Raw genomic sequence first — 25,550 nt, forward strand, 5'->3', positions numbered from 1 at the left:
ATTACAGATGAGGTGAACAGTGACTTTCAGAAGCTGTCACCCCCTTTCCCAGGTCCCCCCTGCTGTGGAGCAGGGATAACTCCTTGGGAGCCCACAGGCAGAGCTCCACTCCTCACGGCACCCTTGGCCAGCATACACCAGAGCTCCAGGCAGCGAAAGGGAAGAAGTTTCTGAAAGAAAGGAGAGAGGCACTGTGTGTTTTCAGGGGTTGGGTTTTGAAGGGCACAAATGGGAAGCGATTTGCTCAGAGCTGTCCTAACTTGTGAGTGTGCTTTCCTCCTTTGGCAGTAAAGAAAGGGATTAGATGTCCAATGGCAGCTGCATCACCGAGTTCCTCCTCCTGGCATTTGCAGACACACGGGAGCTGCAGCTCTTGCACTTCTGGCTCTTCCTGGGCATCTACCTGGCTGCCCTCCTGGGCAATGGCCTCATCATCACCACCATAGCCTGCGACCACCACCTCCACACCCCCATGTACTTCTTCCTCCTCAATCTCTCTCTCCTCGACCTGGGCTGCATCTCCACCACTGTGCCCAAATCCATGGCCAATTCTCTGTTGGCCACCAGGGCCATCTCCTATGGGGGATGTGCTGCACAGGGCTTTATGTTTCTATTTTTTATATCATCAGAATATTTTCTTCTCACTGTCATGGCCTACGACCGCTACGTTGCCATCTGCAAACCCCTGCACTACGGGACCCTCCTGGGCAGCAGAGTTTGCATCCACATGGCAGCAGCTGCCTGGGGCAGTGGGTTTCTCTGTGCTCTGCTGCACACGGCCAATACCTTTTCACTACCACTCTGCCAAGGCAATGCTGTGGAGCAGTTCTTCTGTGAAATCCCCCAGATCCTCAAGCTCTCCTGCTCAGACTCAGACTACCTCAGGGCAGTTGGGCTTCTCATGTTCAATGCCTCTTTTAGTTTTGCATGTTTTGTTTTCATTGTGCTGTCCTATGTGCAGATCTTCAGGGTTGTGCTGAGGATCCCCTCTGAGCAGGGATGGCACAAAGCCTTTTCCACATGCCTCCCTCACCTGGTCGTGGTCTCTCTGTTTATCAGCACTGGCATGGTTGCCTACATGAAGCCCCCCTCCATCTCCTTCTCATTCCTGAATCTAGTGGTGTCATTTCTGTACTCGGTGGTGCCTCCAGCAGTGAACCCCCTCATCTACAGCATGAGGAACCAGGAGCTCAAGGATGCCTTGAGGAAACTATTTCCATATACTATATTTCAACATCAGTGATGTAGCTGTCTTTCTCCTATGACTCCCACCATAGTCACAGAAAATAGCTGCATGATCTCTTGTTCATAAGCTTTTTCCTTCCTTCCTTCCTTCCTTCCTTCCTTCCTTCCTTCCTTCCTTCCTTCCTTCCTTCCTTCCTTCCCTCCTTCCTTCCTTCCCTACTTCCTTCCTTCCTTCCTTCCCTACTTCCTTCCTTCCCTCCCTCCCTCCCTCCCTCCTTCCTTCCTTGTTAGACCTGTGGTAATATTATTCCTAATCTCGATTCTTAAGCATTTCAGTGTTCTGTTCTTGCCCAAAGACCTGATGTACATGAGAAGCCAGACTCCCTCTGTAATTTAAAAAAAAAGAAAGGCACCAGCAGAAAATCCAGTTTCTCAGCTCCTTTTCCTGATAAATTTTCTGGAGCTGAGTGTGAAGCTCCTCTGACTCTGCAGTCCCAGAATGGGCTTTAGCAAGCCGAAGGGCAAGGGATGTAATACTGGAACGTGATTCATGATGCCCTGTTGTACTGGCTTTGGATGGGATGGAGTTAAATTTCTTATGGAGCTATGTTTTGGATTTGTGATTAAAGCTGTGTTGATAACACACCGATGCTTTAGTTACTGCTGAGCAGGGCTTACAAAGCATCACGGCCTTTTCTGCTCCTCGGGCTGCCCTGCCAGCAAATAGGCACTGCGCATACCCCAACCGGCCAAAGGGTTAGTCCATACCACATGACGTCACGTTCAGCAATTCCAGCTGGGGGAAGGAGAAGGAAGTGGGGGATACTCGGATTTATAGCGTTTGTCTTCCCTGGAGCCCTGCTTTCCTGGACATGGCTGAACACCTGCCTGCCAATGGGAAGTAGTGAAGGAATTCCTTGTTTTGCTTTGCTTGCCTGCGCGGCTTTTGCTCTACCTATTAAACTGTCTTTATCTCAACCCACGAGCTTTCTCACTTTTACTCTTCTGATTCTCTCCCCCATCCCACCTGGGGGGAGTGAGCAAGTGGCTGTGTGGTGCTTAGTTGCCAGCTGGGCTTAAACCACGACAGACTCCAAGACCATTCTATTCTCCAGGCTGAACGAGCTGAACAAATGGACACTTCCATTGGAGAAAATCATCTTGCTGGAAATTACCTCCTCTGGAAGGGGTGCTCTGTGCTGTTGGCTATAGCGTGTTGTAAGGCTACCCTGGTCCGACTCAGTCATCCATTTCTCAGGCAAACAGCATAGTGACATGACAAGGTCCTTTTTTACCTTCCCATGCACTCTTCTCAAACATGAGATTTCTCTCCATGCTCTTCCTGAGTGCGAATGCAAGTGAATAAACCATGAATAGTCTTTTTTTTCTGCAAACGAAAAATGTTTGTCTGTGCATGATACACCCTTGTATTCCTAATACTTGAGCTATCCAACATTTCAGCCAGGAGATTTTATTCTGCTTCCACAGATTTACAGCACAAATAACCCCTTCTAGCAGAGAGTATCTCCAAGAGCATGGTTTTCTCCAATGGAAATGTCCATTTGTTTCAGAAAAGCATGGAGGGATGAGTCTAAGAAATCCGACTTTTAAAGACGTCCTCCAGTGGCTACAAAGGAAACAGAAATTACTCCATTACATCTATACATTGCAGATGTTCAAACCAAATTCTACCCAACATTTTACTAATCACAGTCATTCTGTCGTCTTTGAACTTTGAACTTACTTGCTTCATCATGCTAGCTCTGTGCTACCACTCTGCCAAGGCAATGCCCCGGAGCAGTTCTTTGGTGAAATCCCCCAGATCCTCAGGCTTTCCTGCTCAGACACATACCTCAGGGAAATTGGGTTTCTTGTGGTTAGTGCTTTTCCATTTTTGGGGTGTTTTGTTTTCATCATTGTCTCCTATGGGCAGATCTTCAGGGTGGTGCTGAGGATGTCCTCTGAGCAGGGAAGGCACAAAGCCTTTTCCACGTGCCTCCCTCCTGTGCTCATCGTCTCCATGTTTCTTAGCACTGACATGTTTGCCTACCTGAAGCCCCCCTCCATCACCTCCCCACTTCTCAATCTGGTTGTGTCATTTCTGTACTCAGTGGTGCCTCCAGCAGTGAACCCCCTCATCTACAGCATGAGGAACCAGGAGCTCAAGGACGGTATTAGGAAACTGATTCCATGAACTCCTATTTAGCAGCAAGAAACACCATCGTTCCCAAGGGGAAACTGGAGCTGCCTGGAGATCCCCCAGGCTCTCCGGGGGCAGAGGGTGCCCAAGGTGGGCAGTGAATGGAGCCCCACAAAGGGAGAGAGCAGCCAAGGTGGAGTCACCAAAGGTGAAGTGCTGACTTGGTGTGTCCACAGGGAAACAAGGACTCTGCAATGCCAGAAGAGACAGCGTGGACCCGGCAGCATGGGGAAGGGAGGCTGGAGAGTGATTAATGTCACCCTCATTCAGTGGAGGCCCACTCATCTCTGGTGCTGATGCAGAGGAAGGCTGTGGGTCACTCCAAATTGCTCTGTCAGGGCTTGAGACACTTGTACATGTCTTGGATGGCCCCGGCACCTCAAATGCCACCAGGACTTTTGCGTGAGTAACTACCTGCCCCCCTCCATCCCCACTGATTCGAGAAGGAGCTCAGGCCAGGACCTCGCAGGCAGGAACTTCTCTTGTGCACATCTGCACTGCAGATGTGCACAAGACCTCGCAGGCAGGAACTTCTCTTGTGCACATCTGCAACCATCCAGTCCGAGGGTTTCCAACCAGGCCTTGGATACCTGCACTGGCTCAGCGGGGTCACTGCCCTACAGAAGGGGAAATGGACCTCTTGCTGTCCCTGCCTAGGGACAGAAAGAGGGGTTAACAGAGGGGGACATCTCCATCTCTTTTAGACACTTGTTCTCTGTCAAATCATGCTCTTGGAATTCGATGCCCTCCACTCTTTGGAGAGAGAATTCAAGGACGCAGTGAGAAAAACGATTTCGTAGCCATGTATCATCTCTCATAACTTGCCCAGCCCTATGCAGTCATGACATTGCACATGGTACCTAAGGGCAGGTCTGCAATCTGCTTGGTTTTCCTTGTGGTTATGGTCTCTGTCACCCTTATGTTCCTACAGAAATGTTTGGATCCATCCCAGCTCTGCTAGTGGCTAAACCTGCTGTGTCTGGCCTTGAAGCATTTGGTAAATGTTGACAACATTATCAGAGCTGGCTCCCCAATACTATGTCTTTCAAAAGAGTCATCTCACTGCAGAGACCTTCAGTGCAGGTCCTGAAGACCAGGCTAGAAGTCAAAAGATCATGAAAGGACATTGTAATTCAACCGCACCCTGAAAGATCCTCTGGCTTTCGTCTGGTTCCCCACTGACCTGGAGGATGAGCTCAGCACCCCAGTGTGCTCTGTTGGGGACCCAGGTCTGGATCCAGGGCTCAGGTGTCAGTGCCGAGTGCAAAGAGAGTTGGAGAGTTGTCCCGCGGTTGCCTGCCTTGGGCTGCCACACATGCTATAGGCTGATGGCCAACACTCCTTCTTTCTGGAGGTGCATGGGGAGAGCTCAGGGGATGTGAAGGGACAGCGTGTGCCCAGGGGTGAGTAGGAAGCTTCACAAAATGAGAGACCACCCAAGGCATAGTCATAAAAAGGGAAAACACTAAATCCAAGTGTGCAAAGGTAATTGAGGACTCTGCAATCCCAGGGGAGGCCACAGGGACCCAGCAGGCACAGGGAGGGATGCTGGAGAGTGATTCATGCACCTTCAGTAAAGAAACTTTGGCCTGGATCTGGTGTAGCACGCAAACACCTCTCATGCTTGTGGATTAAAGAAGAAAGAGAAATCCATTTCTGCACATGCAAGTCCAGGGCTGGCTGCTCTATGGCTGGGGCAGCAGGAGCTGATGGAGGAGTCCCAGGATCACGGCTTTTGTGCTGTCCTGGGGAGCAAGGCTGGCAGCGGGAATGGAGGGAAGGCAAAGGATATCTTGTTTAGGATTTTCCAGGATACAAGGAGCCTGTGTACATTGGCCTCCACTTCTTCATGCCATTGTTGGCCTCCTGTCTTGGGGCTGATGGGAGGGCTGATACCCGCCTCCCTGATGCCCCTCCTCCCCATCTTCCTGGGACTGCTGTTCCCTTCAAAGGAGCTCAGGCTTTGGTGGGAGATCGCAGAGCTCTGTAACTCCCTGTGGTGGGTACTGGGGAGAGGTGGGAGTGGGGCTGACCTTGTCTGAAAAATGGAGCTGAGCATCGCGCTCTTCAGTGTGACCGGGCAGTGTGTGGGCTAAAAGCATTGCACTCACAGTGAAGAGCCAGGACTTGCTGGAGAGAAACCAGGTGTGGAAGGTGCAGAAGAGAAGCTCGGTCTGATCCCTTGCTCCCTGGACACGCAGGGAAGCTGCTGGGGGACACTTGTGCCAGGGCAGCCCCTCACATCACTCGTTTCCAGTGCTGGCTGCTCAGTCCGGCTGTGGGGCGGTCCATGGCCAGCTCCATCCTCCAGCACATCTCCATATCCTGACTAAGGAACAAAGGCCAGCCCAGCATGGCTCCTCTTCTGGACCAGAGCCCAAGAGGTCCTGGAAGATGGCTGTCTCCTGGGCCCGTGTGGGACGCAGCTGGGCTGTGCAGGGACTGGGTGCTCAGGTCCCACACTTTCTGCTGGGAGGCTTGGGAAACTGGGAAGCCTCAGGCAGAGCTTGTCAGTGAAAGCTGAGGGGAAAAAGGTGCTGAATACCTCAAATCATTCCATGTCCTTGCTTACAAGGTCCCCTGCCCCACTCAGCAACAGCTACATATCTTCCTTAGCTGGTACCAATAGCTTTTGGTATTGCTTTCCTCAGAGAAGCTGTTCTGGTTACCCAGCCCTTGCTGGTTCCAGCTCCAGCTGAGCTCTAACTCAAGTTGCCCTAACTCTACCCCTGCATGCACAGACACAGTCTCGGTGTTCCCCCTGGGCAGCCTGTCCCTCTTTCACTGCCTGTGCACATCCACCCAGCAGCCTGAGCTTGGCTGCTCCTGACAGGGCAGAGGTGGAGGATCACCAGGAGCAGCTCCTGAGGGAGCTCCCAGGGTAAAGCTGTGCCCAGCCCTGGGCAAACTCTGCCCTGAGCACAGGGAAGGCAGGGGCAGGCTGGAAGAAGAGCAAGATGCTCTGTAAAAGCCCAAGGGAAAACGTTGCCAGACCCTGGGCTTGAGGCAGGGACCTTTAGCTCTTCCCTCTAACACTCTCCCAGCTGAGCTTCTTCCGCTCTGCCCCAGGAGCCCTAGTCCCCATGCCACCTGTGCAAGGGCACAGAAAGATACAGAAGACGTGTGCTCCTCAGGGAGGTTCCTGGGAACAAGCTGTGCCCAGCCCCAAGAGAGGGGAGCTGGCTTCTCCCTGCCCAGGCAGTGCCAAGGGCCCATCTCCTGCCACCCCACCTCAGCCTGCTGCTGAAAGGTTTCATCACAGCCCCCGAGGCAGCTGGGGCTGTCTGGGGCTCCTGGGCACTCTGTGGCAGAAGGACAGGACATGGGCACTGCATCAGCGGTGCTGGCAGTGGAGTGACAAAGTCTGCCCTGGGTGGCACAGCTGGGGCACTGCATGACTGATGCCTCCATGACCGGTTGGGATCCAGGTTTGTGGTGAACGCCAGATCGATGTTAGGAGTTCCAGGAGTCTCGTGGGCTTCCAGGTCAAATGTGATCAGAGCAAAGACAAGATAGAGGCAACTGCAAAGGCTGAGGGTGGAGAAAGAAGCGTGGGGCTGATGAAAGACCTCTCTCCTTCCCCGTAGGGAAGAGAGGTCTCAGGGGATGCAGAGTCTGTGCTGGTGCCATGGCTCTCTTGCTTGGCTCCTGCAGGAGCAAGACTGTTTTGGTCAATGGGAGGAGATGACAGGCAGGGTGGAAGAAGACTTGAATACCTGCACGAATAGGGATGGCACAACCTCTCTTGGCAACTGACCTCATGGGGAAAACATTTCTTCTTATCCCCTGGTGCCTTCTTTGCTCCAGGCTGAACAAGCTTTGCTCCCTCACTCTTGCCTTAGATGGCAAGTGCTCCAGCCTGCCCCCAACCCAACCATCTCATAGCCCTCCGCTGAGCTTGCTCCAGCTGATCTATGTCTTGCATGTCCCAGGACAGACCTTTGCGGTGCTTCACTTACTCCTGGCCCCGAGGCAGAGTGTTACCTGTTCAGGATGATCCTCTGTCCTCTTTCAGCAGATGGGGATCAAGACACAGAGATTAGTATGTGTCAAGTTCTCTCCTTGATCATTGTGCAATGCTGGGATTTCTTCTCCTCTTTGAACAAATTATGAAGAATGTCAATGTATTTCATAAGAGGAGAGAGTCAGACATGAAACTGAGAAGAAAATTACCTTGTCCAAAAGGCTGGAACTTCCAGGAAGCTTCCAGTTTTAAGGAAATACTTCAGGAATGGCCACCAGCTCAATCATGAGGCACAGTTAGTGTCTGCTGCACTGGCTGAGCTTTGCTGGAGCTCCTTTTGGGCGTACGTGGCCATCTGCAAACCCCTGCACTACGGGACCCTCCTGGGCAGCAGAGCTTGTGTCCACATGGCAGCAGCTGCCTGGGGCAGTGGGTTTCTCTATGCTGTGCTGCACACAGCCAATACATTTTCTCTACCGCTCTGCCAAGGCAATGCCCTGGACCAGTTCTTCTGTGAACTTCCCCAGATCCTCAAGCTCTGCTGCTCAGAATCCTACCTCAGGGAAGTTGGGCTTCTTATATTAAGTTCTTTTTTAGTTTTTGGCTGTTTTGTTTTCATGGTGCTGTCCTATGTGCAGATCTTCAGGGTGGTGCTGAGGATCCCCTCTGAGCAGGGACGTCACAAAGCCTTTTCCACCTGCCTCCCTCACCTGGTTGTGGTCTCCCTGTTTATCAGCACTTCATTTTTTGCCTACCTGAAGCCCCCCTCCATCTCCTCCCCATCCCTCGACCTGGTGCTGGCAGTTCTGTACTCGGTGGTGCCTCCAGCAGTGAACCCCCTCATCTACAGCATGAGGAACAAGGAAATCATAGAAGCCCTGCAGAAACTGTTTGAATACGCTCGACTTCAGATTAATAAGGTGCCCGTTATCCCACTAGGGCTCCCACTGTATCTTAGGAAAAGCCAGGACTAACTTTTCTTCATATGTGTCTTTATTTTTACTTTGTGGTTGTTTTTTTTTATTTTATTTTGCATTTGATTTTTGTTTTGTACCTGTGATGTTATTATTCTTGGCCTTCTACTTGTTTTTTCTTGACCTAAATACTGAATGTACATGTGGATCCAGGCTCTCTCTTTCGATAAACTCAATAAAGAAAGCAGTAGAAAATTATTTGCCTCAATTCCTATCTCCCGCATCTCCTCTGGAGCTGGGGGAGCAGCCCCAGCATGCAGGAGGATTTCAGGAGGCAAATGCCCAGCTGCCCCATGGAGGAGCAATCCCCGTGGCCAATGGGGCTGCCCCTTGCTGCCTCGGTGGGCACTCCCCCTCTGCTGCCTTTGAGTAGGGGCTGCTGCTTCCCTGGAGCCATGGCCATGGACAGCAGCAGAACACGGCCTTTTCAGTGCTGGTCTCTCCTCACTTCCACACTGTCGTGCTGTGTCCTTGCCTTTGTGTCACCCCTAAGATCTTGTGTAATTTGTGACAGTCCTGTTGTCTCTACAGGGCCATCCCTGTGGCTGAAGGCACGGGTGGGCCATGGGAACCATTGTGTCAGAGCTGGCCTCTCTACTAGCACCACCATAACCAAAAAGGCTCCTGAGGACAGGGCCAGAAGGCTGGGCACCCCTTCCAAATCTGGTGTCAGGAATAGACCCAAGAAGCTGCTCTCTCAAAAGGACTTTGGCTCTTCTGGGGTTCTTGATGGATTCTGAGGGACAAGCTCAGAGTGCCAGGGGGAACTGTTTGTGACCAAGGGCTGGATGAAGACCTCCCTTCTTGGTTGCACATGTCAACTCAGACAGCAACGGGTCTTTGACTTATCTGCCAGGCACTGTCCCACCTGCAGTGGGGCTGATAGCAGATGCCATCCTGGAGAGGAATCGGGAGCTGCCAGGCGGAGTCAGGGCATCTCCAGGGACAGTGTGTGAGTCTGGGTGGGCAGTGAGTGGCACCTCATAGAACGAGTGACAATCCAAGGAGGAGTCTTGCAGAGGAAATGTGAACCTGAGGAGACCATAGGTTGACAAGGGCTCTGCAATGCCAGGAGAGGCTGTGAGGAGCCAGAAGGCAAAGGGATGTACGACTAGACAGTGGTTCTTCACACTCTGATGGAAAGCCTGTGGGCTGGATCTAGTGCAGCCCTCCCCTGCCCCTAGTGCCATTGGGGACACCCCATTGTCCTACCAAGCAGGAACCTCACGAAATCCCACAAGGACAAGTGCCAGTTTCTGCCCCTGCAGGGGACTCAGCCTGGCAATGGCACAGGGTGGGGGCTGCCTGGCTGGGGACCAGCTCTGGGGGAAGGGTCTCGGTGGGCAGGGAGCTGGACAGGAGGCAGCCACGTGCCCTGGCAGCAAGGGAGGCCAGCAGGGCCCTGGGCTGTGTGACCAGGAGCATGGCCAGAAGATGGAGGGGAGGGACTCCCCTCCTCTGTTTGGCACTTGTGAGACCACATCCAGACCACTGTGTCCGGTTTTGGGAACCCCAGGACTGCAAAGGGGCCGGCAAGCTGGAGTGGGTTTAGTGAAGGGCCCCGAAGATGGTCCGGGGGTGGGATCATTTTCCCTGTGAGGAAAGGCTGATGATGCTGGCCTTGTTCAGCCTGGAGAAGGGATGGCTGAGGAGCACCTCACAGCAAGCAGGGGGCTCACCTTTTTTACCATGAGGCAAGTATTGGTCACCCTGAGAGACTGTGGAGTCCTCTGTCCTTGCATGTTTTCAAGACTCAGATGGTCCAAGCCCTGAGAAACGAGGTCTGACCTACACCTGACCCCGCTTTGAGCAGAGTGGTTTTCTATAGACCTCCCAAGGTCTAATCTGAACAAATCTGGCCACCCAAACCCAGGGTGTTTCACTGAAGTTGGCCACCCTGCTTCCCCCTGTCAGCTGAGAGAGCCTGCCACCTTGGTGAGTGACTCATTTTGTGCAAAAAGTGAGGAGTGGCATGGATGCTCCTGTGTGGGGAGGCTTTTTAGCACAGTGGGAACTCCGACAGACATAGAAATAACATTTTTTATGCTGCAGGCCTGATTGTGATAGAAATGTTCAGAAAACATCAATCAAAATGAAACAAAGAACAAATGAGGAAAGATCTAAATCAAAGATCTTTTTAATGGAATTTTCAGGTGTTTTTAAATTCTTTGTGATTATTTCCTCCTAGTTTAGCCTTGTTTTGTTTGAAATACAAGTCTTTGGAGGACTTAATGAACATTTATTTTAATTACTATTTTGAAAGAAAAAAGGGTTTCCAGAACTGGGGTGGGATGTAGCTACAGGGACAGAGATGTCTTAAGTTACAGGGACAGAGATGGCTGGTGCCAGTGCAGGTGTCCTGGGACCCTCTGCCTGGCCTCTGTCAGCAGCTCTCAAGGGGCTCTGGTCTCCTGCAGGAGACCTCCTGTCCTGTGTAACAGTGACCAGCCATAGGGAACCACCTCAGACACACTGGGACCTCTACAAGCGTCCCTCAGTGTCCATGGTGAGACAACTGAGCTCTGCCTGGAACTGCTTGCAGTTTTTCAAAAGAGCACCTTTTCACCAGCCGAGACGACTCAGTATTTTTTTATAAAATGACAATGTTTTCCCACCATGTAAGAATGGGAATTTCCAGGAAGAGTATTAATTGCAGGAGAAGAAACCTTGACTTGCCCCGTACTTGCTTTGCCAGTTCTTTGTCCATGGTCCTCTGTATTTAACCGCTTGAATCTTTCCACCTGTCCTGACAAAATGGCCAGGTCTAAAGGCGACTTCTCGGCAGGCAGTCTGGACCTATGCCCCTCCATTGCTCTCCAGTTTTCCCCTCCCCTTACACATTGCTCAGCCAGATCTCTTTGACTACCCAGGTGCTGCTTTGAGCTTCAGGGAGTTAGCAGCCTGCCCTTGTCTTTCAGCAGGCTAACTATCTCTTCAGCCAACTCCTTCATTCTGTCTATATCTATCATTTCCCATCTTTCTTGCTAAAACGTTTCCAGTGAGTTTATCCCTTTTGGATGACGACCCTCACTGGAGGAGGTTCACCAGGTTGAAGAAGCCCGTGTCCCTCAGCCTTCCCACCCAGGGCACATGGTTTAGGCCCCGAACCTCAAAACCAGGAAATTCAACCTGAACTCAAGCAAACGGATTTCTGCATCACGGGTGCATGAGGCTGTCACCGGCTGCCTGGAGAGGCTGTGGAGTGTCCATTCATGGAGATACTCAAAACCAGCCTGGACACGGTCCTGGGCAACCTGCTCTAGCTGAGTCCCCTTAGGCAGGGGGATGTACTAGATGATCTCCAAAGATCCTTTTCAATCTACATGATTCTGTGCGGACATGAAAGTCCAGCAAAAGGCTTTATGTCTAGGGTAGCTGCTGGTGAGGTCACTTCTGCTTGAGAACCCAGTAGGCCAGTAGCAGCCCAATGTCTGGCATGTTGAATGTGAGGTCTGTGCTGGTTTTGGATGGGGTAGAGTTAATTTTCTTCACAGTAGCTAGTATGGGGCTGTGTTTTGGATTTGTGCTGGAAACAGTGTTGATAGCACAGGGGTTATAGTAACTGCTGAGCAGTGCTTACACAGAGTCAAGGCCTTTTCTGCTCCTCACACCACCCCACCAGTGAGGAGGCTGGGGGTGCACAAGAAGTTGGGAGGGGACACAGCTGGGACAGCTGACCCCAACTGACCAAAGGGATATTCCAGACCATATGATGTCATGCTCAGTAATTAAAGCTGGGGGAAGAAGAAGGAAGGGGGGAACATTCGGAGTGATGGCATTTGTCTTCCCAAGCAACCGTTATGCGTGATGGAGCCCTGCTTTCCTGGGGATGGCTGAACACCTGCCTACCGATGGGAAGTGGTGAAGGAATTCCTTGCTTTGCTTTGCTTGCCTGCACGGCTTTTGCTTTACCTATTAAACTGTATTTATCTCAACCCTTGAGTTTTCTCACTTTTACTCTTCTGATTCTCTCCCCCATCCCACCTGGTGGGAGTGAGTGAGCGGCTGTGTGGTGCTTAGTTGCCAGCTGGGACTAAACCATGACAGGTCACTGCTGCTGTAGTCCCAGGTACCTGCACAGCTGGCGTACGCTTTGGATGCTCATTTGGAGTTCACCCCTGTCTCTGCAGGTGGCAGGCCAACCCCAGGCTCAAGGCTGGGTTCAGTGCCTATGAGGTCATTCCTTCAGGAGTACCGGACAGGCCAGCAGCAGGCACCTGGATTGGATGTTAATTTTGCGGCCAGTGCTGCCAGAAGGTCTGATAGGCCAGAAACAGGCGGACCACTTGGACATTGATTTGGAGGTCACTGCTGCCTGAGTGCCTGATAGGCCAGCACCAGTCTCATGGATGAGCTAGGTGCTTGTGAGGTCACTTCTGCCTGAGTCTGTGACAGGCCAGCAGCAGACATATGGCCTGAATGCCACTTATGAGGGTGCTGCTGCCTGAGAACCTGAGAGACCATGAGCAAGCTCGTAGGTGTGTCAAGTCATGTGTAGCAGAGTACCGCTTAGGCCAGCCGAGGGTTGGTGACTAGGCTTGGTACTTGTGAGGTCACTTCTGCCTGAGTATGTAACATGCCAGCAGCTAGAGGTTGCGTATGGCGTCACTGATGCTTGGGCACTTGATTGGCCAGCAGAAGGCTCATGACTGGCATCTGTGTTTGTGAAGTCATTCCTTTCTGAAGGCCAGGATCAGGCTGGTGGCTGTGTTAGGTGCCTGTGAGGTCTCTTCTTCTGGAACCTTCCCTGGACTCTTCCACAGGTGGTGGGACACCTGCACTAGTGCTCCCAAGCCTTCAGCCAGCTTTTGCCTTCTCAGCAGTGAAATGTCTCGGCATTTCTTTTCCCAGGGTTGGGGTTTCTGGGCTCACTGGAGAGACATCCAGCAGAGCCAAGATGCCTGGGCCCCTAACCCCAGTCCTGGGTCGGGGTGGGGATGGGGGGTGTTGCACCCACCATACTGTGTGGTCCCCATCACTGCCTGGTGGGCTTGTATCCCCTGTCCTGCTGAAGCTATTGTATTTCCTGCAGCAGCAAGAGCCATTTCCCATTGCCCCTTATGTGGTCCTGTAGAGCTCAACCCCTGGACAAGATCTCCACTGGGACACAGGGGCCTCCTTTCTCTTTAGTCCTACCCATGGACGCCATGACCTGGACCTCAGATAAACACCCAAAGGTGCCTAAGTGTGGGAGCAGTGTGACCACTGCATGGGGAAAGATGTTGGTAGGAGGCGTGTAGGATGCACCCAAACCCTCGCCCGCTGGAGAAGAGACTTTAGGTTGTTCAAGGCTCTGCTTGCAAGGATCCCATGGGAGACAGCAGTGGAAGCCATGGGACCAGGAGAGCTTACAGACCAGCTGCTCAATGCATGGTAGGAAGTTCAGGGAAGATAGAGACATGGATTTTCTACCCTGGATGGAGAGGTTGTCCAAGTCTTGGCATGTGTGGCATTAGGAAAGCTGAAGCATAGCTAGAGGTCAAAATTGTTAAAGGGGGAAGTAATGAACAACGAAAAAAGCTGTTGCACTTTGGGGGAAAAAAAAAGGTGAAGGAAACTGGGGACCCACTGGTCAATGGGGGAACATCAAGGTAGAGAGCACAGAAGCAAACTGGGCTCACATGTGTCTGGGAGCAGAGGGGATGCACTCAAGGTTGCCAGGGAAGCTGGGCGATGTCAAGGTGGGATTGTTCTCCAACAGGGTGGAAAGATCATGATGATGGGGAGGTTTCTGATGACTGGGAAAAATCCGATGTCACACCCACCTTCAAGCAAGGCAGGAATCAGGTGCCAGGCTAACCCAGGCACGTATACCAATCAGCACCTTGTTGACATGGGGCTGGTCCCTTTCATTGGCCCTCCACTGTGGTTTCCCATGCTGTCTCCTCTCTGAGTGACCTGGATCCCTCCAGTTCCCCGCCTTTGGCCCTTCTGAACAACCTAGCATAATCTTGGTGTGCTCCTACAGTCCTCTTCAAACACCCCCAAAACAAGCTTTATAAATTTCCACAAACCCCGTTCAATATCCCACAAGGAGTTTGCTCTTTACAGGAGACCGAGTATCATTTTATCCCTTTGTGACAAGGTTACAGACTCTCTCTTGAGCCTCTCCTAGGTTAAACCAGGGGAGGATCCTTCAGTGCCCATCTACCAGTGACCCAAGAGCTCTGGTCTCTGTTAGCTGCTGCTTGAGATTCTGGATTCACTATTGAGGGGGTTCTCGACATGCTGCAGAATGGGACTTTCAGGAGCATGCTGAAATCCAGCCAAGGCAGGGGCAGAGTCCTGTACATTGGGGTGGAGTAAACCCAAAAGCCCCATGCAAAAAGCCAGAGGGGCCAAGTGGTCAGAGAACAGCTTTGCAGAAGAGGCCATGGGGCTCTTGGTGAGGAAGCTGAAGAGGAGTCGGCTGTGTGCCCTGGTGGCAAAGGCTCCCATCTCAAAGGGGACCGAAGGAGTCAAGATCTGTGGGAATCCAGCCCCCAAGCCCACTCCTCTCCCTGGGCTCTGGAGGAAGGCTGAGTAAAGGCTTTCCGGTGGAGAAATATGGCTGAGAAGGAAAGCCTGACCCTCCAAGGGTGAAGGAGCTAGGATGGGGGCTGTCCCTGTTTCCCTACCACAAGGTGAAGAGAAAGGAACAAAGCTCCAGCTGGAGCCAGAGGAACACAGCTGTGGCAGGGAAAGATGTGCCCCGACACTTGTCTGTGGAAGACACTCAGATGTCATCCCAAATTTCTTCTTCTACTGTCTTAGTAAAGGAGTACTTTGTCATTTCAACGGTTCACGTTGATAAGATCACAAACGCGTTTATTATGAAGGGAAAAGCCAACCCGCTACATTTTTCACAGTCTCTCCTATACAAGAATCTTTCTTTCTGAGAGCCCTCCTCTCATCCCCATACCAGTTTGAAGCAGGCTCAGAGGCACACACTTCTGGAGATGCACTCAGGCTGCAGCGCTTGCCCGTGTGAAAGACCTGCAAGTGGTTTGTCCCTACTGTCTCTCTCCTGCCAGGAGCTCTGGGTGCAGGCCTTGGCTTTCCTGAGCACCTTCCAGAGGGCCTCCCTGACCTCCATGTTTCTCAAACTGTACGTGAGGAAGTTGACCAGGGGCATGAGGATGGTGTAGAAAAAGGAGAAGGCTTTGTTGAACTGCCTCAGGGGGGCTGTTCTGGGCAGCATGTAGACAGTGATGAGAGTGCCATAGAAGACAGTGACGACAGTAAGGTGAGAGAAGCAAGTGGAGAAGGCTTTTTGCCTGTCCGTGCGGGACGGGATCCTCAGGATGGCAGCTATGATGCACACGTAGGAGGCCAGCGCGAACAGAAAAGGGAATACCACATGCGAGAAGCCAAAGGTTAAAGCGACCTGTGTAAGCACCCTGGTGTCACTGCAGGAGAGCTCCAGCAATGGACTAAAATCACAGAAGAAGTGGTCAATTGCCTTGGGGCCACAGAACGGCAACTGAGATAAGAGGAAGGTGAGTGCTGCAAATAGCAGCAGTCCCCCCAGCCAAGGCCCAGCTGCCAACTGGAGACTCACCCTCCAGGTCATGAGGCTTGCGTAGAGCAGAGGCTGGCCTATGGCCAAGTACCGATCATAGGACATGGCCGCCAGCAGGTAACACCAAGTACCTGCAAAACTAGAAAAGAAGTAGAACTGAGCCATGCAGCCGGGAGCAGAGATGGTCTTGTCCCCAGTCAGGAAGCTGGCCAGCAGCCGGGGCAGGATGGTGGAGCTGTAGCAGGTCTCCAAGCAGGAGAGATTGCCCAGGAAGAAGTACATGGGGGTGTGCAGGTGCTGATCTGCCATCACCAGCACAACGATGAGGATGTTCCCAAAGACAGTCGCAGTGTAGATGATGAGCAAGAGGACGAAGAGCAGTGTCTGGAGGGAGGGGTGTGCTGGTTTTGGCTGGGATAGAGTTAACTTTCTTCATAGCAGCTAGTATGGGGCTGTGTTTTGGATTTGTGCTGGAAACAGTGTTGATATCACAGGGATGTTTTAGTTACTGCTGAGCAGGGCTTACACAGAGTCAAGGCCTTTTCTGCTCCTCATACCACCCCACCAGCGAGTAGGCTGGCGGTGCACCTGAACTGGTAGCTGAACACCTGCCTGCCGACGGGAAGTGTTGAATAAATTCCTTGTTTCACTTTGCTTCTTTGCGCAGCTTTTGCTCTACCTATTAAACTGCCTTTATCTCAACCCACGAGTTTTCTTACTTCTACTCTTCCAATTCTCTCCCCCATCCCACCTGGGGGGAGTGAGCGAGCGGCTGTGTGGTGCTTAGTTGCCGTCTGGGACTAAACCATGACAGTCCTTTTTGGTGCCCCACGTGGGGCACGAAGGGTTTGAGATAATAACAGATTCAACAGATCTTCTATCTGTTAAAAGTTACAGGTCAACATTAGTTTATTTGATCTGCACCATGATCTTTTTTTTGCTGTACTTGTTAAAGATTGCTGTGCGCTTTTTCCGTTTGCTGTGCTCTGCAGTAATTAGTGATGTTTTGCCTGCGAGATTTGTTTTTAAAACACTGACCTTGAGCTGGGTAATCTGGTGTTTGGTCTCTGCGCTGAATCCGTTACTGTACTTCGGATACCATCTCATGGAGATATTTAACAACTATGCCCCTTCCTCTGAGAGTTTTTTTGTGGAAGAAATACAGAACGGCACCCTTGCTACCTTCTTCTGTGGTGTTGTCTCCCTCATGACAATGGCTTCTCAGTACCTTGAACATCCGTGGGTAGTTAAAATACTTCTGTTGGTATTCCTTAGACATATTGCTTCAGTTTTGTCTAAGGTCAACAAGCAATTTAGGAATATGAGCCAGGCTCTGCGAGAGTATGGTCATGGGTGGCACGGCATGTGGGAGAATATGGGCAGGTATCTAGAGAACTTCTCACCTCCAGTGGTCTGGAACTTCACTCCCGAACAACTACAGGATCCTGATGAAGTGGTAGAATGATTGAAAAAAAATGCTGTGGATACTCCAGAGATGCACAACTTACCATGCTGTGCTGGGCCCTGGCCAGTATCTACCAAACACTGCTCGATACTATGCAGCACTCACAGGAAGAAGAGAGGGGAAATAAACCAGGCACTGTATCAGTTGCCCCTATAACTAAAAAGAAACAGTGGAAGCGGAAGTCAGCTCGTTCCGTAAGGGATGAAGAAGCTTCTCCTAAGAGGGAGCAGGAGAAAGAATCAGAAGAGGCAGCCTGTTCTGCAGCAGAGCCTCCACAAGAAAAGGAGGAGAAGAGACTGAGATAATCAATGAGACAGAAACCACCCGCTCCCTATCCTTAAGTGAGCTGTGAAATATGCGAAAAGATATTAGCCATCAACCAGGTGAGCTAATTCTCAGCTGGTTGCTTCGATGCTGGGATATTGGGGCCAGGAGTCAGGAATGAGAGGGTAAGGAAGCCCAGCAGCTGGGATCCCTTGCTAAGGATAAGGCCATTGACAAAGGGATTGGAAAAAAGGCAGGAGTCCTCAGTCTTTGGCGGCGACTCCTGTCAAGTGTGAAGGACAGGTATCCCTTCAAGGAAGAACTTGCAAATTCTCGAAGGAAATGGACCAACATTGAGGGGGGCATCCAGTATCTGAGGGAATTAGCTGTGTTGGACGTGATCTATAATGACCAGACATGCAAAGACCCGGATGAAATCCAGTGCACACGGTCCATGTGGCGAAAGTTTGTATGAAATGCAGGGGCGTCATGCACCCACACCCTGGCGATAATGAGCTGGACAGACACTGAGGCACCAACTAGAGATGAACTGGCCAGAAAACTCTGATAATACGAAGATAGTCTTGCTCCCTCCATGTGTGCTTGTGTCTCGGCTGTGGACAGACACAGACTGACCCAAAACCTGTTTGAGCAAGCTGAGAAGGGTAGGTTTTCCTCATGCACTCCAACCAAAGCCTCAGCTATTAAGAGTCAGCCTTTTCCTGTTCAAGGGAAAGGGTACGGGTGGTGCACACCACGTGCAGCCCTGTGGTTCTTCCTGTGTGACCGGGGGGAGGACATGAGGAAGTGGGATGGTCAACCTCCCTGGAGACTAGAAGCTCGGGTGCAGGACTTGCAAGGAAAAACAACAGCTAAAAAGCATCCACCCAGGACAATTACTGCTCCAGTGTCTGTTGGGCAGAGTAGAAGGGCTGACTGTACCTTTGATTCTGAGGAAGGAACTTCTGTTTTGCACTTACAAAAACCAAGTAATGAAGACTCCGACCAGGAGCAGAGGGGCCCTGCCTTTGGTCAGGCGGAGGAAAGGGACAATCGGGTTTACTGGACTGTGTGGATTCGATGGCCTGGCACATCAGCCCCACGGGAGTAGAAAGCTCTAGTGGACACCGGTGCACAGTGTACTCTAATTCCATCAGATTACAAGGGGGCAGAATCCATCTGTATTTCTGGAGTGACAGGGGGATCCCAAGAACTGTCTGTGTTGGAGGCTGAAGTGAGCCTAACTGGGAATGAGTGGCAGAAGCACCCTATTGTGACTGGTCCAGAGGCTCCATGCATCCTTGGCATAGGCTATCTCAGGAGAGGGTACTTCAGAGACCCAAAAGGGTACCGCTGGGCTTTTGGTATAGCTGCTTTGAGTACGGAGGAAATTAAAGAGCTGTCTAGCTTGCCTGGTCTCTCAGAGGATCCTTCTGTGGTGGGGTTGCTGCAAGTTAAAGAACAGCAGGTGCCAATTGCTACCATGACAATATCGCACCAATCAAGACTCTCTGGTTCCCATCCATAAGTTGATCCAACAACTGGAAAGTCAAGGAGTGATCAGTAGGACTCATTCACCTTTTAGTAGTCCCATATGGCCCGTGCAAAAATCTAATGAAGAGTGGCGGTTAACAGTGGACTATCGAGGCCTGAATGAAGTCACACTGCCGCTGAGGGGTATCCAGGAGACCTGGAATCAACTGCCCCAGGAGTGGAAACATAGTCCTACCATTTGTCATGGGTTGATACAGAGTGCACTGGAACAAGGTGAAGCTCCCGAACACCTGCAGTATATTGATGACATCATTGTGTGGGGCAACACAGCAGAGGAAGTGTTTGAGAAGGGGAGAAGAATAATCCAGATTCTCCTGAAAGCTGGTTTTGCTATAAAACAAAGTAAGGTCAAAGGACCTGCACAGGAAATTCAGATTTTAGGAATAAAATGGCAAGATGGGAGTCGTCATATCCCAATGGATGTGATCAATAAAATAACAGCCATGTCTCCACCAACTAACAAAAAGGAAACACAAGCTTTCTTAGGTGTTGTGGTTTTCCAGAGGATGCATATTTCAGGTTATAATCTGATCGTAAGCCCTCTCTATTGAGTGACCCGGAAGAAGAACGGCTTTGAATGGGGCCCTGAACAGCAGCAAGCCTTTGAACAAATTAAACGGGAGATAGTTCATGCAGTAGCACTTGGGCCAGTCCGAACAGGACAAGATGTGAAAAATGTACTTTACACCTCAGCTGGGGATAACAGCCCCACCTGGAGCCTCTGGCAGAAAGCGCCTGGAGAGACTCGAGGTCGACCTCTAGGGTTTTGGAGCCGGGGATATAGGGGATCTGAAGCCCGTTACACTCCAACTGAAAAAGAAATATTAGCAGCATATGAAGGAATTCGAGCTGCTTCGGAAGTAGTTGGTACTGAAGCACAGCTCCTTTTGGCCCCTCGATTGCCTGTGCTGGGGTGGATGTTCAAAGGGAAGATGCCCTCTACGCATCACGCAACTGATGCTACATGGAGTAAGTGGGTCGCACTGATAACGCAACAGGCTTGGATGGGAAACCCCAACTGCCTGGGAATCCTGGAAGTGATCATGGACTGGCCAGAGGGCCGAAACTTCGGAGTGTCGCCAGAGGAGGTGACTCGTGCTGAAGAGGCCCCTCTGTATAATGAATTATCAGAGACCGAGGAGCAATATGCCCTGTTTACAGATGGATCCTGTTGTATTGTGGGAAAACATCGAAGGTGGAAAGCTGCTGCGTGGAGTCCTACACAACAAATGGCAGAAACTGCTGAAGGACAAGGTGAACCGAGTCAGTTTGCAGAGGTGAAAGCCATTCAGCTGGCTTTAGATATTGCTGAACGAGAAAAACGGCCAGTACTTTATCTCTATACGGATTCATGGATGGTGGCAAATGCCCTGTGGGGGTGGCTACAGCAGTGGAAGCAGAGCAACTGGCAGCGCAGAGGTAAACCCATCTGGGCTGCTGAATTATGGCAAGATATTGCTGCTCGGGTAGAGAACCTGGTTGTAAAAGTACGTCACGTAGATGCTGACATACCCAAGAGTCGTGCCACTGAAGAACATCGAAACAATGAGCGGGTGGACCAGGCTGCTAGAATTGAAGTGACTCAGGTGGATCTGGATTGGGAACATAAGGGTGAGCTCTTCATAGCTCAATGGGCCCATGACACATCAGGACATTTAGGAAGGGATGCAACATACAAATGGGCTCATGATCGAGGGGTGGACTTGACCGTTGATGCTATTGCACAGGTTATCCATGAATGTCAAACATGTGCCATAGTCAAACACGCTAGGCAGCTGAAGCCTTTTTGGTATAGAGGACGATGGCTGAAATATCAATACGGAGAAGCCTGGCAGGTTGATTATATCACACTGCCACGAACCTGCCACGGGAAGCAGCATGTGCTTACAATGGTGGAAGCAACTACCGGATGGATGGAAACATACCCCATGACCCACGCCGCTGCCCGGAACACTATCTTGGGCCTTGAAAAGCAAGTTTTATGGCGACACGGCACCCTGAAAGAATTGACTCAGACAACAGGACTCATTTCCGAAACAATCTCATTAACACCTGGGTCAAGGAGCACGGCATTGACTGGGTGTATCACATCCCCTACCATGCACCAGCCTCCAGGAAAATTGAACGATACAACGCACTGTTAAAAACTACACGGAAAGCAATGGGTGCTGGGACATTCAAGCATTGGGATGCACATTTAGCAGAAGCCACTTGGCCAGTTAACACTAGAGGCTCTGCCAGTCGACCTGGCCCTGCCCAATCAAAACCCCTGCGCACTGTGGAAGGAGATAAGATCCCCATAGTACATATAAGGAACTTGCTGGGAAAAACAGTCTGGGTTATTCCTTCCTCAGGAAAAGGTAAACCTATTTGTGGAGTTGTTTTTGGTCAAGGACCTGGGTGCACTTGGTGGGTAACGCAGAAGGATGGGGGAGTCCAGTGCGTACCTCAAGGTGATTTAATTCTGGGTGAAACTAATCCGTGATTTGAGTTACATGTTACAGGAATTACTATAGCAGGAACCACCTGAACCAATGGAGGACAAGCCTTACAAAAAGCAGTGCAAGTGCAGAAGTGACCTGACCAGAGCTGGCTGTGGTGCCCAATAACTCCATGCAATACAACATCTCTCTTGTCCTGAGTGACCACCATAACAGATGAAACCCAAAGTCATGGACTAAATGAACTCAATGGACATTTTGTGGACATTTGTGGGTATTTATGGACATTTTACAGACATTTCACAGGGGTGATCCATAGACTAAGGGAATGATATCTGTGTACTATATCAAAGGATGGGAAGGGTGATGGTAGGTAGAGAATGTATTGGATAGTGTGCTACCTGAGTATGATATAAATGGTATGGAATAAGGGGTGGAGAATGTGCTGGTTTTGGCTGGGGTAGAGTTAATTTTCTTCATAGTAGTTAGTATGGGGCTGTGTTTTGGATTTGTGCTGGAAACAGTGTTGGTAAAGCAGGGATGTTTTAGTTACTGCTGAGCAGTGCTTACACAGAGTCAAGGCCTTTTCTGCTCCTGACACAACCCCACCAGCGAGGAGTCTGAGCGTACACAAGAAATTGGGACGAGACACAGCCGGGACAGCTGACCCCAACTGACCAAAGGGATATTCCATACCATATGATGTCATGCTCAGTATATAAACCAAGGGGAAAGCTGGCCGGGGGACCGCTGCTTGGGCTGGGCATCGGTCAGAGGGTGGTGAGCAATTGTTTTCATTTGCATCACTTGCTTTTCTTGTTTGTTGTTGCTGTTGTTGTTATTTTCCTTTTCATTACAATTTTTATTATTATTAACATCATTATTATTATTTTATTTTATTTCATTTCACTTATTAAACTGTTCTTATCTCAATCCACGAGCTTTCTCACTTTTACTTTTCCTATTCTCTTCCCCATCCCACTGGGGCAGGGGGGGAGTGAGTGAGCAACTGTGTGGTGCTTAGTTGCCAGCTGGGCTTAAACCACGACACAATCCCAATTGCCTTTAACCTCTCTCTGCCTCGCTCCCCTCCCCTCGGTGCCTGCAGGCACTGCCCTCAGCCATCTGCGCTTGGAAAAGGAGCTGCTCCTGGGCAGAGCTGTCCCTCTGCAGCACTGCCCAGTTGCCAGGAGCTCCCTCCATCCCAGGAGCCGGCTCAGCTCAGCAGCAGAGGACCAGCCCAAGGCGGCACTTCCTCTGCTCCCTCTGGGCTCTGGGGGAACCTGCTGTGAAACAGGCTCAAGGAATCACTGATGATCCCTCCCTCAGCTGGGGAGAGACGCTTCTTTCTAGCAGTGCCATTGCTCCTATTAGAAAAAGAGTTGAGCATGAGAATTCCTTTTTTTTGTCCCATATTTAGGCAGGACACTAGGAAGGTGACAGAGAAGGATCTAATTTCTCCCAGATGGGGGGATGTGTTCACTTGATTGAATTTAGTCATTTCATTTTGCATTTGTAGTCCTAGGGCTAGAAAGACATACAGCTCTCTCCTGTCCATGCCATGTCTCTGCTCTGAAGCAAAACCTTTGACCACAGGGGTCTGGGACACTTGGTACCACATTTCTTTATGGCAAGTGTGAGCTTGCCTCATTCCACAGCTGAGATGCTTCAGCCCAGACATGCAGCAATGCCCCCAGCCAGGGGCATGGACTGGATGAGCTGGATCCATTAATGTCGGCAACAGAGCTGTGACACTGATGGAATAAACTGCCAGGGCGCGGTGGCAGAGCTCAGTACAGCTTGTCTTCAAGGACAGCATCCTCCAAGCACAGCAACAGTCCAGACTGAAAGTCAGTCTAAACTTGAAAAGCAATTCAAGGGCACCATAATGCGTGTTCACTACTTCAGGAACAGTTAAGGAAGGGACATTGTGGCCACTGCTGAATTTAGTAAGAGCGAGTGTAGGTAGATCTGAGAAGCTCCATGCCCTCTTTGCCTCGGTCTTCCCCAGAAGGGTCTCCCAGAGCTCTGTGACTCAAGGCAGAACTCCAGAGGAGAACAACCAGCGGTGGATGGGGATCAAGTCAGGGGTTCCTTGAGCAAACACAATCCTTTACAGCCTATGGGACAGGGGGTGCAACATCCCAGGGAGCTGAGAGAGAGGGCCAATGTCACAGTGAGGCCACTCTCCATCATCTTTGCAAAGGTGATGGAGATTGGGAGAACTCCTGGGCGACTGGCAGCACCCAGATGTTCAAGGTACCTTTCAAAATTGGCCAACAGATGAGCAGGGGAAGGAAAGTCTGTGCTCCACAGCATTTCCACTCGGATCCAATTTCTGGGTGTCTGAAAGAGAAAGTGGTTGGATTTACCCAGGGGACATTGTGTCTGGCCATCCTTTTGGCTTTCTGGGATGGACGCAGGAAAGCAGCAGTGGTCTTTTACCTGGAAGTCATCAAGGCTTTCAGCATTGTCCCCCACAATTTTCTTGTGTCCAAGATAGGATATTATGGTCTGCATGGGTGGATGGGTAAAAAACAGCTGGACACTCGGCCTCAGAGTCACGCTGTTACTTCATGGTACTCTGGCCGGAGGCGTCTAGCTAGTAGCGCCTGGAGGGGTCTATCCTGTAACTTGCCCTGTCTAACGTGTCTTTAATGACCCAGAGAAGACGAGAGAGTCCTTTTTCATAACATTTGCGCATGACATGACATTGAGGAGAGCAGACACGGCACTGGTGGGCAGGGTTGCCATCCCAAGGGACCTACCCAGGCTGGAGGGATGGACCAATAGGCACCTCAGGAGAGCCGATGATTCCTGACCTTGAGGTGGACTAGGCTCACGCAATGATAGAGACTGCGGGAAAGGCTGTGGTGGTCCTTGGTTACATTAGGTAAAACCTGAGCCAGCAGCAAATAAGGCCGACAGCATCCTGGGCTGTATGAGCAGGAGCACAGTCAGTCTGCTCAGCCCATTTTGCCCCATATCCAGAATACTTCCCTAGGTTTTGACACCCTACAATGCCAGAGAGACCTTGACAAACTGGAGCCACTTCAGTGGAAGGCCACCAAGCCCAGTGGGAGAACTTGTGCTGTGAGAAGAGGCTTAGAGAGCTGGGCTTGTTCAGACAGGAGTAGAGAAGATCTTGGGGGGAACATGCAGCAGCATTGCACGGTCCCCAAGAGGGTCAAGTGACGCTTAAGTCCATGGTGGAAGACACAAGGACAAGAGGCAATGGGCTGAAACAAGAGATCGTCAGCCTAGATATAGGGAGAAACTTGTCCAGCTTAAGGATAGCCAAGTACTGGAAGCTGTTTCCCAGGGAGTGTGCACCGTGTCTATCCTGGAATGTGATTGAGGCGTGTTTGAATAGAGCCCTGAGTATTCAGGTCTGAACCTGCTTTGAGCAGGTGGTTGGTGAAGACACCTACTGAGGTCCCTTCCAGCCTGAATGCCTTTAATCCAGGAATCGGTATGCCGTGTCTCCTGAGATTCCTGGGAGGATCTTAGGAAGAACCTAATCTTTCTGTCCAGAGAAGTGTGATTCCTCTTTAGGTGCCTGGGTCTACGTCTCCTGGCCCATGCAGTGCTTTAGGCTGTGAAGATAGTGAAACGAACCTTTTGACTAGGTTAGTTTCATTTTCCATGCTAAATGCAGGGCAGATGAAGGGAGCTCAGAGCTTCCAGGCTCTCTGCTGCAGAGCTAGCACTTCAGAGAGTGGAAATGCAGGTAATGGTGTGCACCATATGAACCACTGGGTACACCACACAAAAATTCTGGCTTCCTTTTTGCCTTTGCACTCACCTGGGATCGGTCCTTTGGTCATCTTTGGCTAAAAAAGAAACGTTTCCCCTATTCCACCTCCCTCTCCTCCCAAAAATAGGGAGAAAAGACACAGAACAGGGATCATGTAGGGGCCAATCTGTCTAAGAGGTGTAATCTTGAAATGATAACAAAGAGGTAGCAGTGAAAGAAAAACCACTGTTCTAAGAACTTCATGC

The 25,550-nt window shown here is 50.9% G+C and overlaps 3 protein-coding genes across 3 annotated transcripts; 2 read left to right on the top strand and 1 right to left on the bottom strand.

The window, feature by feature from the left end:
* The first annotated feature begins 304 nt into the window (after positions 1-304).
* On the top strand, positions 305-1,243 carry LOC132320254 (olfactory receptor 14A16-like). Its single transcript, XM_059832525.1, has one exon. It carries the CDS (start codon positions 305-307, stop codon positions 1,241-1,243), a length of 939 nt encoding a protein of 312 aa, XP_059688508.1.
* Positions 1,244-4,110: 2,867 nt separating this feature from the next.
* LOC132320255 (olfactory receptor 14J1-like) lies at positions 4,111-8,872 on the top strand. Its single transcript, XM_059832526.1, has 3 exons — positions 4,111-4,164; positions 7,571-8,176; positions 8,855-8,872. Exons 1-3 carry the CDS (start codon positions 4,111-4,113, stop codon positions 8,870-8,872), a joined length of 678 nt encoding a protein of 225 aa, XP_059688509.1.
* A 6,367-nt stretch (positions 8,873-15,239) lies between these two features.
* LOC132320256 (olfactory receptor 5AP2-like) lies at positions 15,240-24,068 on the bottom strand. The gene is made up of 2 exons (XM_059832527.1): positions 23,994-24,068; positions 15,240-16,208 (listed from the first exon to the last, which is right to left on the bottom strand). Exons 1-2 carry the CDS (start codon positions 24,066-24,068, stop codon positions 15,240-15,242), a joined length of 1,044 nt encoding a protein of 347 aa, XP_059688510.1.
* Between the last annotated feature and the right edge of the window lie 1,482 nt (positions 24,069-25,550).

The sequence above is a fragment of the Gavia stellata genome, chromosome 34 (assembly GCF_030936135.1).
Source record: "Gavia stellata isolate bGavSte3 chromosome 34, bGavSte3.hap2, whole genome shotgun sequence".
Taxonomy (NCBI): Eukaryota; Metazoa; Chordata; class Aves; order Gaviiformes; family Gaviidae; genus Gavia; species Gavia stellata.

What these genes read in the sequence shown, in the direction of transcription:
- LOC132320254 (XM_059832525.1), top strand. Translation starts at nt 305, where the DNA reads ATGTCCAATGGCAGCTGCATCACCGAGTTCCTCCTCCTGGCATTTGCA.
- LOC132320255 (XM_059832526.1), top strand. Translation starts at nt 4,111, where the DNA reads ATGCTCTTGGAATTCGATGCCCTCCACTCTTTGGAGAGAGAATTCAAG. An exon ending in AGAGAGAATTCAAGGACGCA is followed by an intron (nt 4,165 to 7,570) that starts GTGAGAAAAACG and finishes CTTGTCCAAAAG; the next exon opens with GCTGGAACTTCCAGGAAGCT.
- LOC132320256 (XM_059832527.1), bottom strand. Translation starts at nt 24,068, where the DNA reads ATGCAGACCATAATATCCTATCTTGGACACAAGAAAATTGTGGGGGAC. An exon ending in AAAGCCTTGATGACTTCCAG is followed by an intron (nt 16,209 to 23,993) that starts GTAAAAGACCAC and finishes CCCTCCCTCCAG; the next exon opens with ACACTGCTCTTCGTCCTCTT.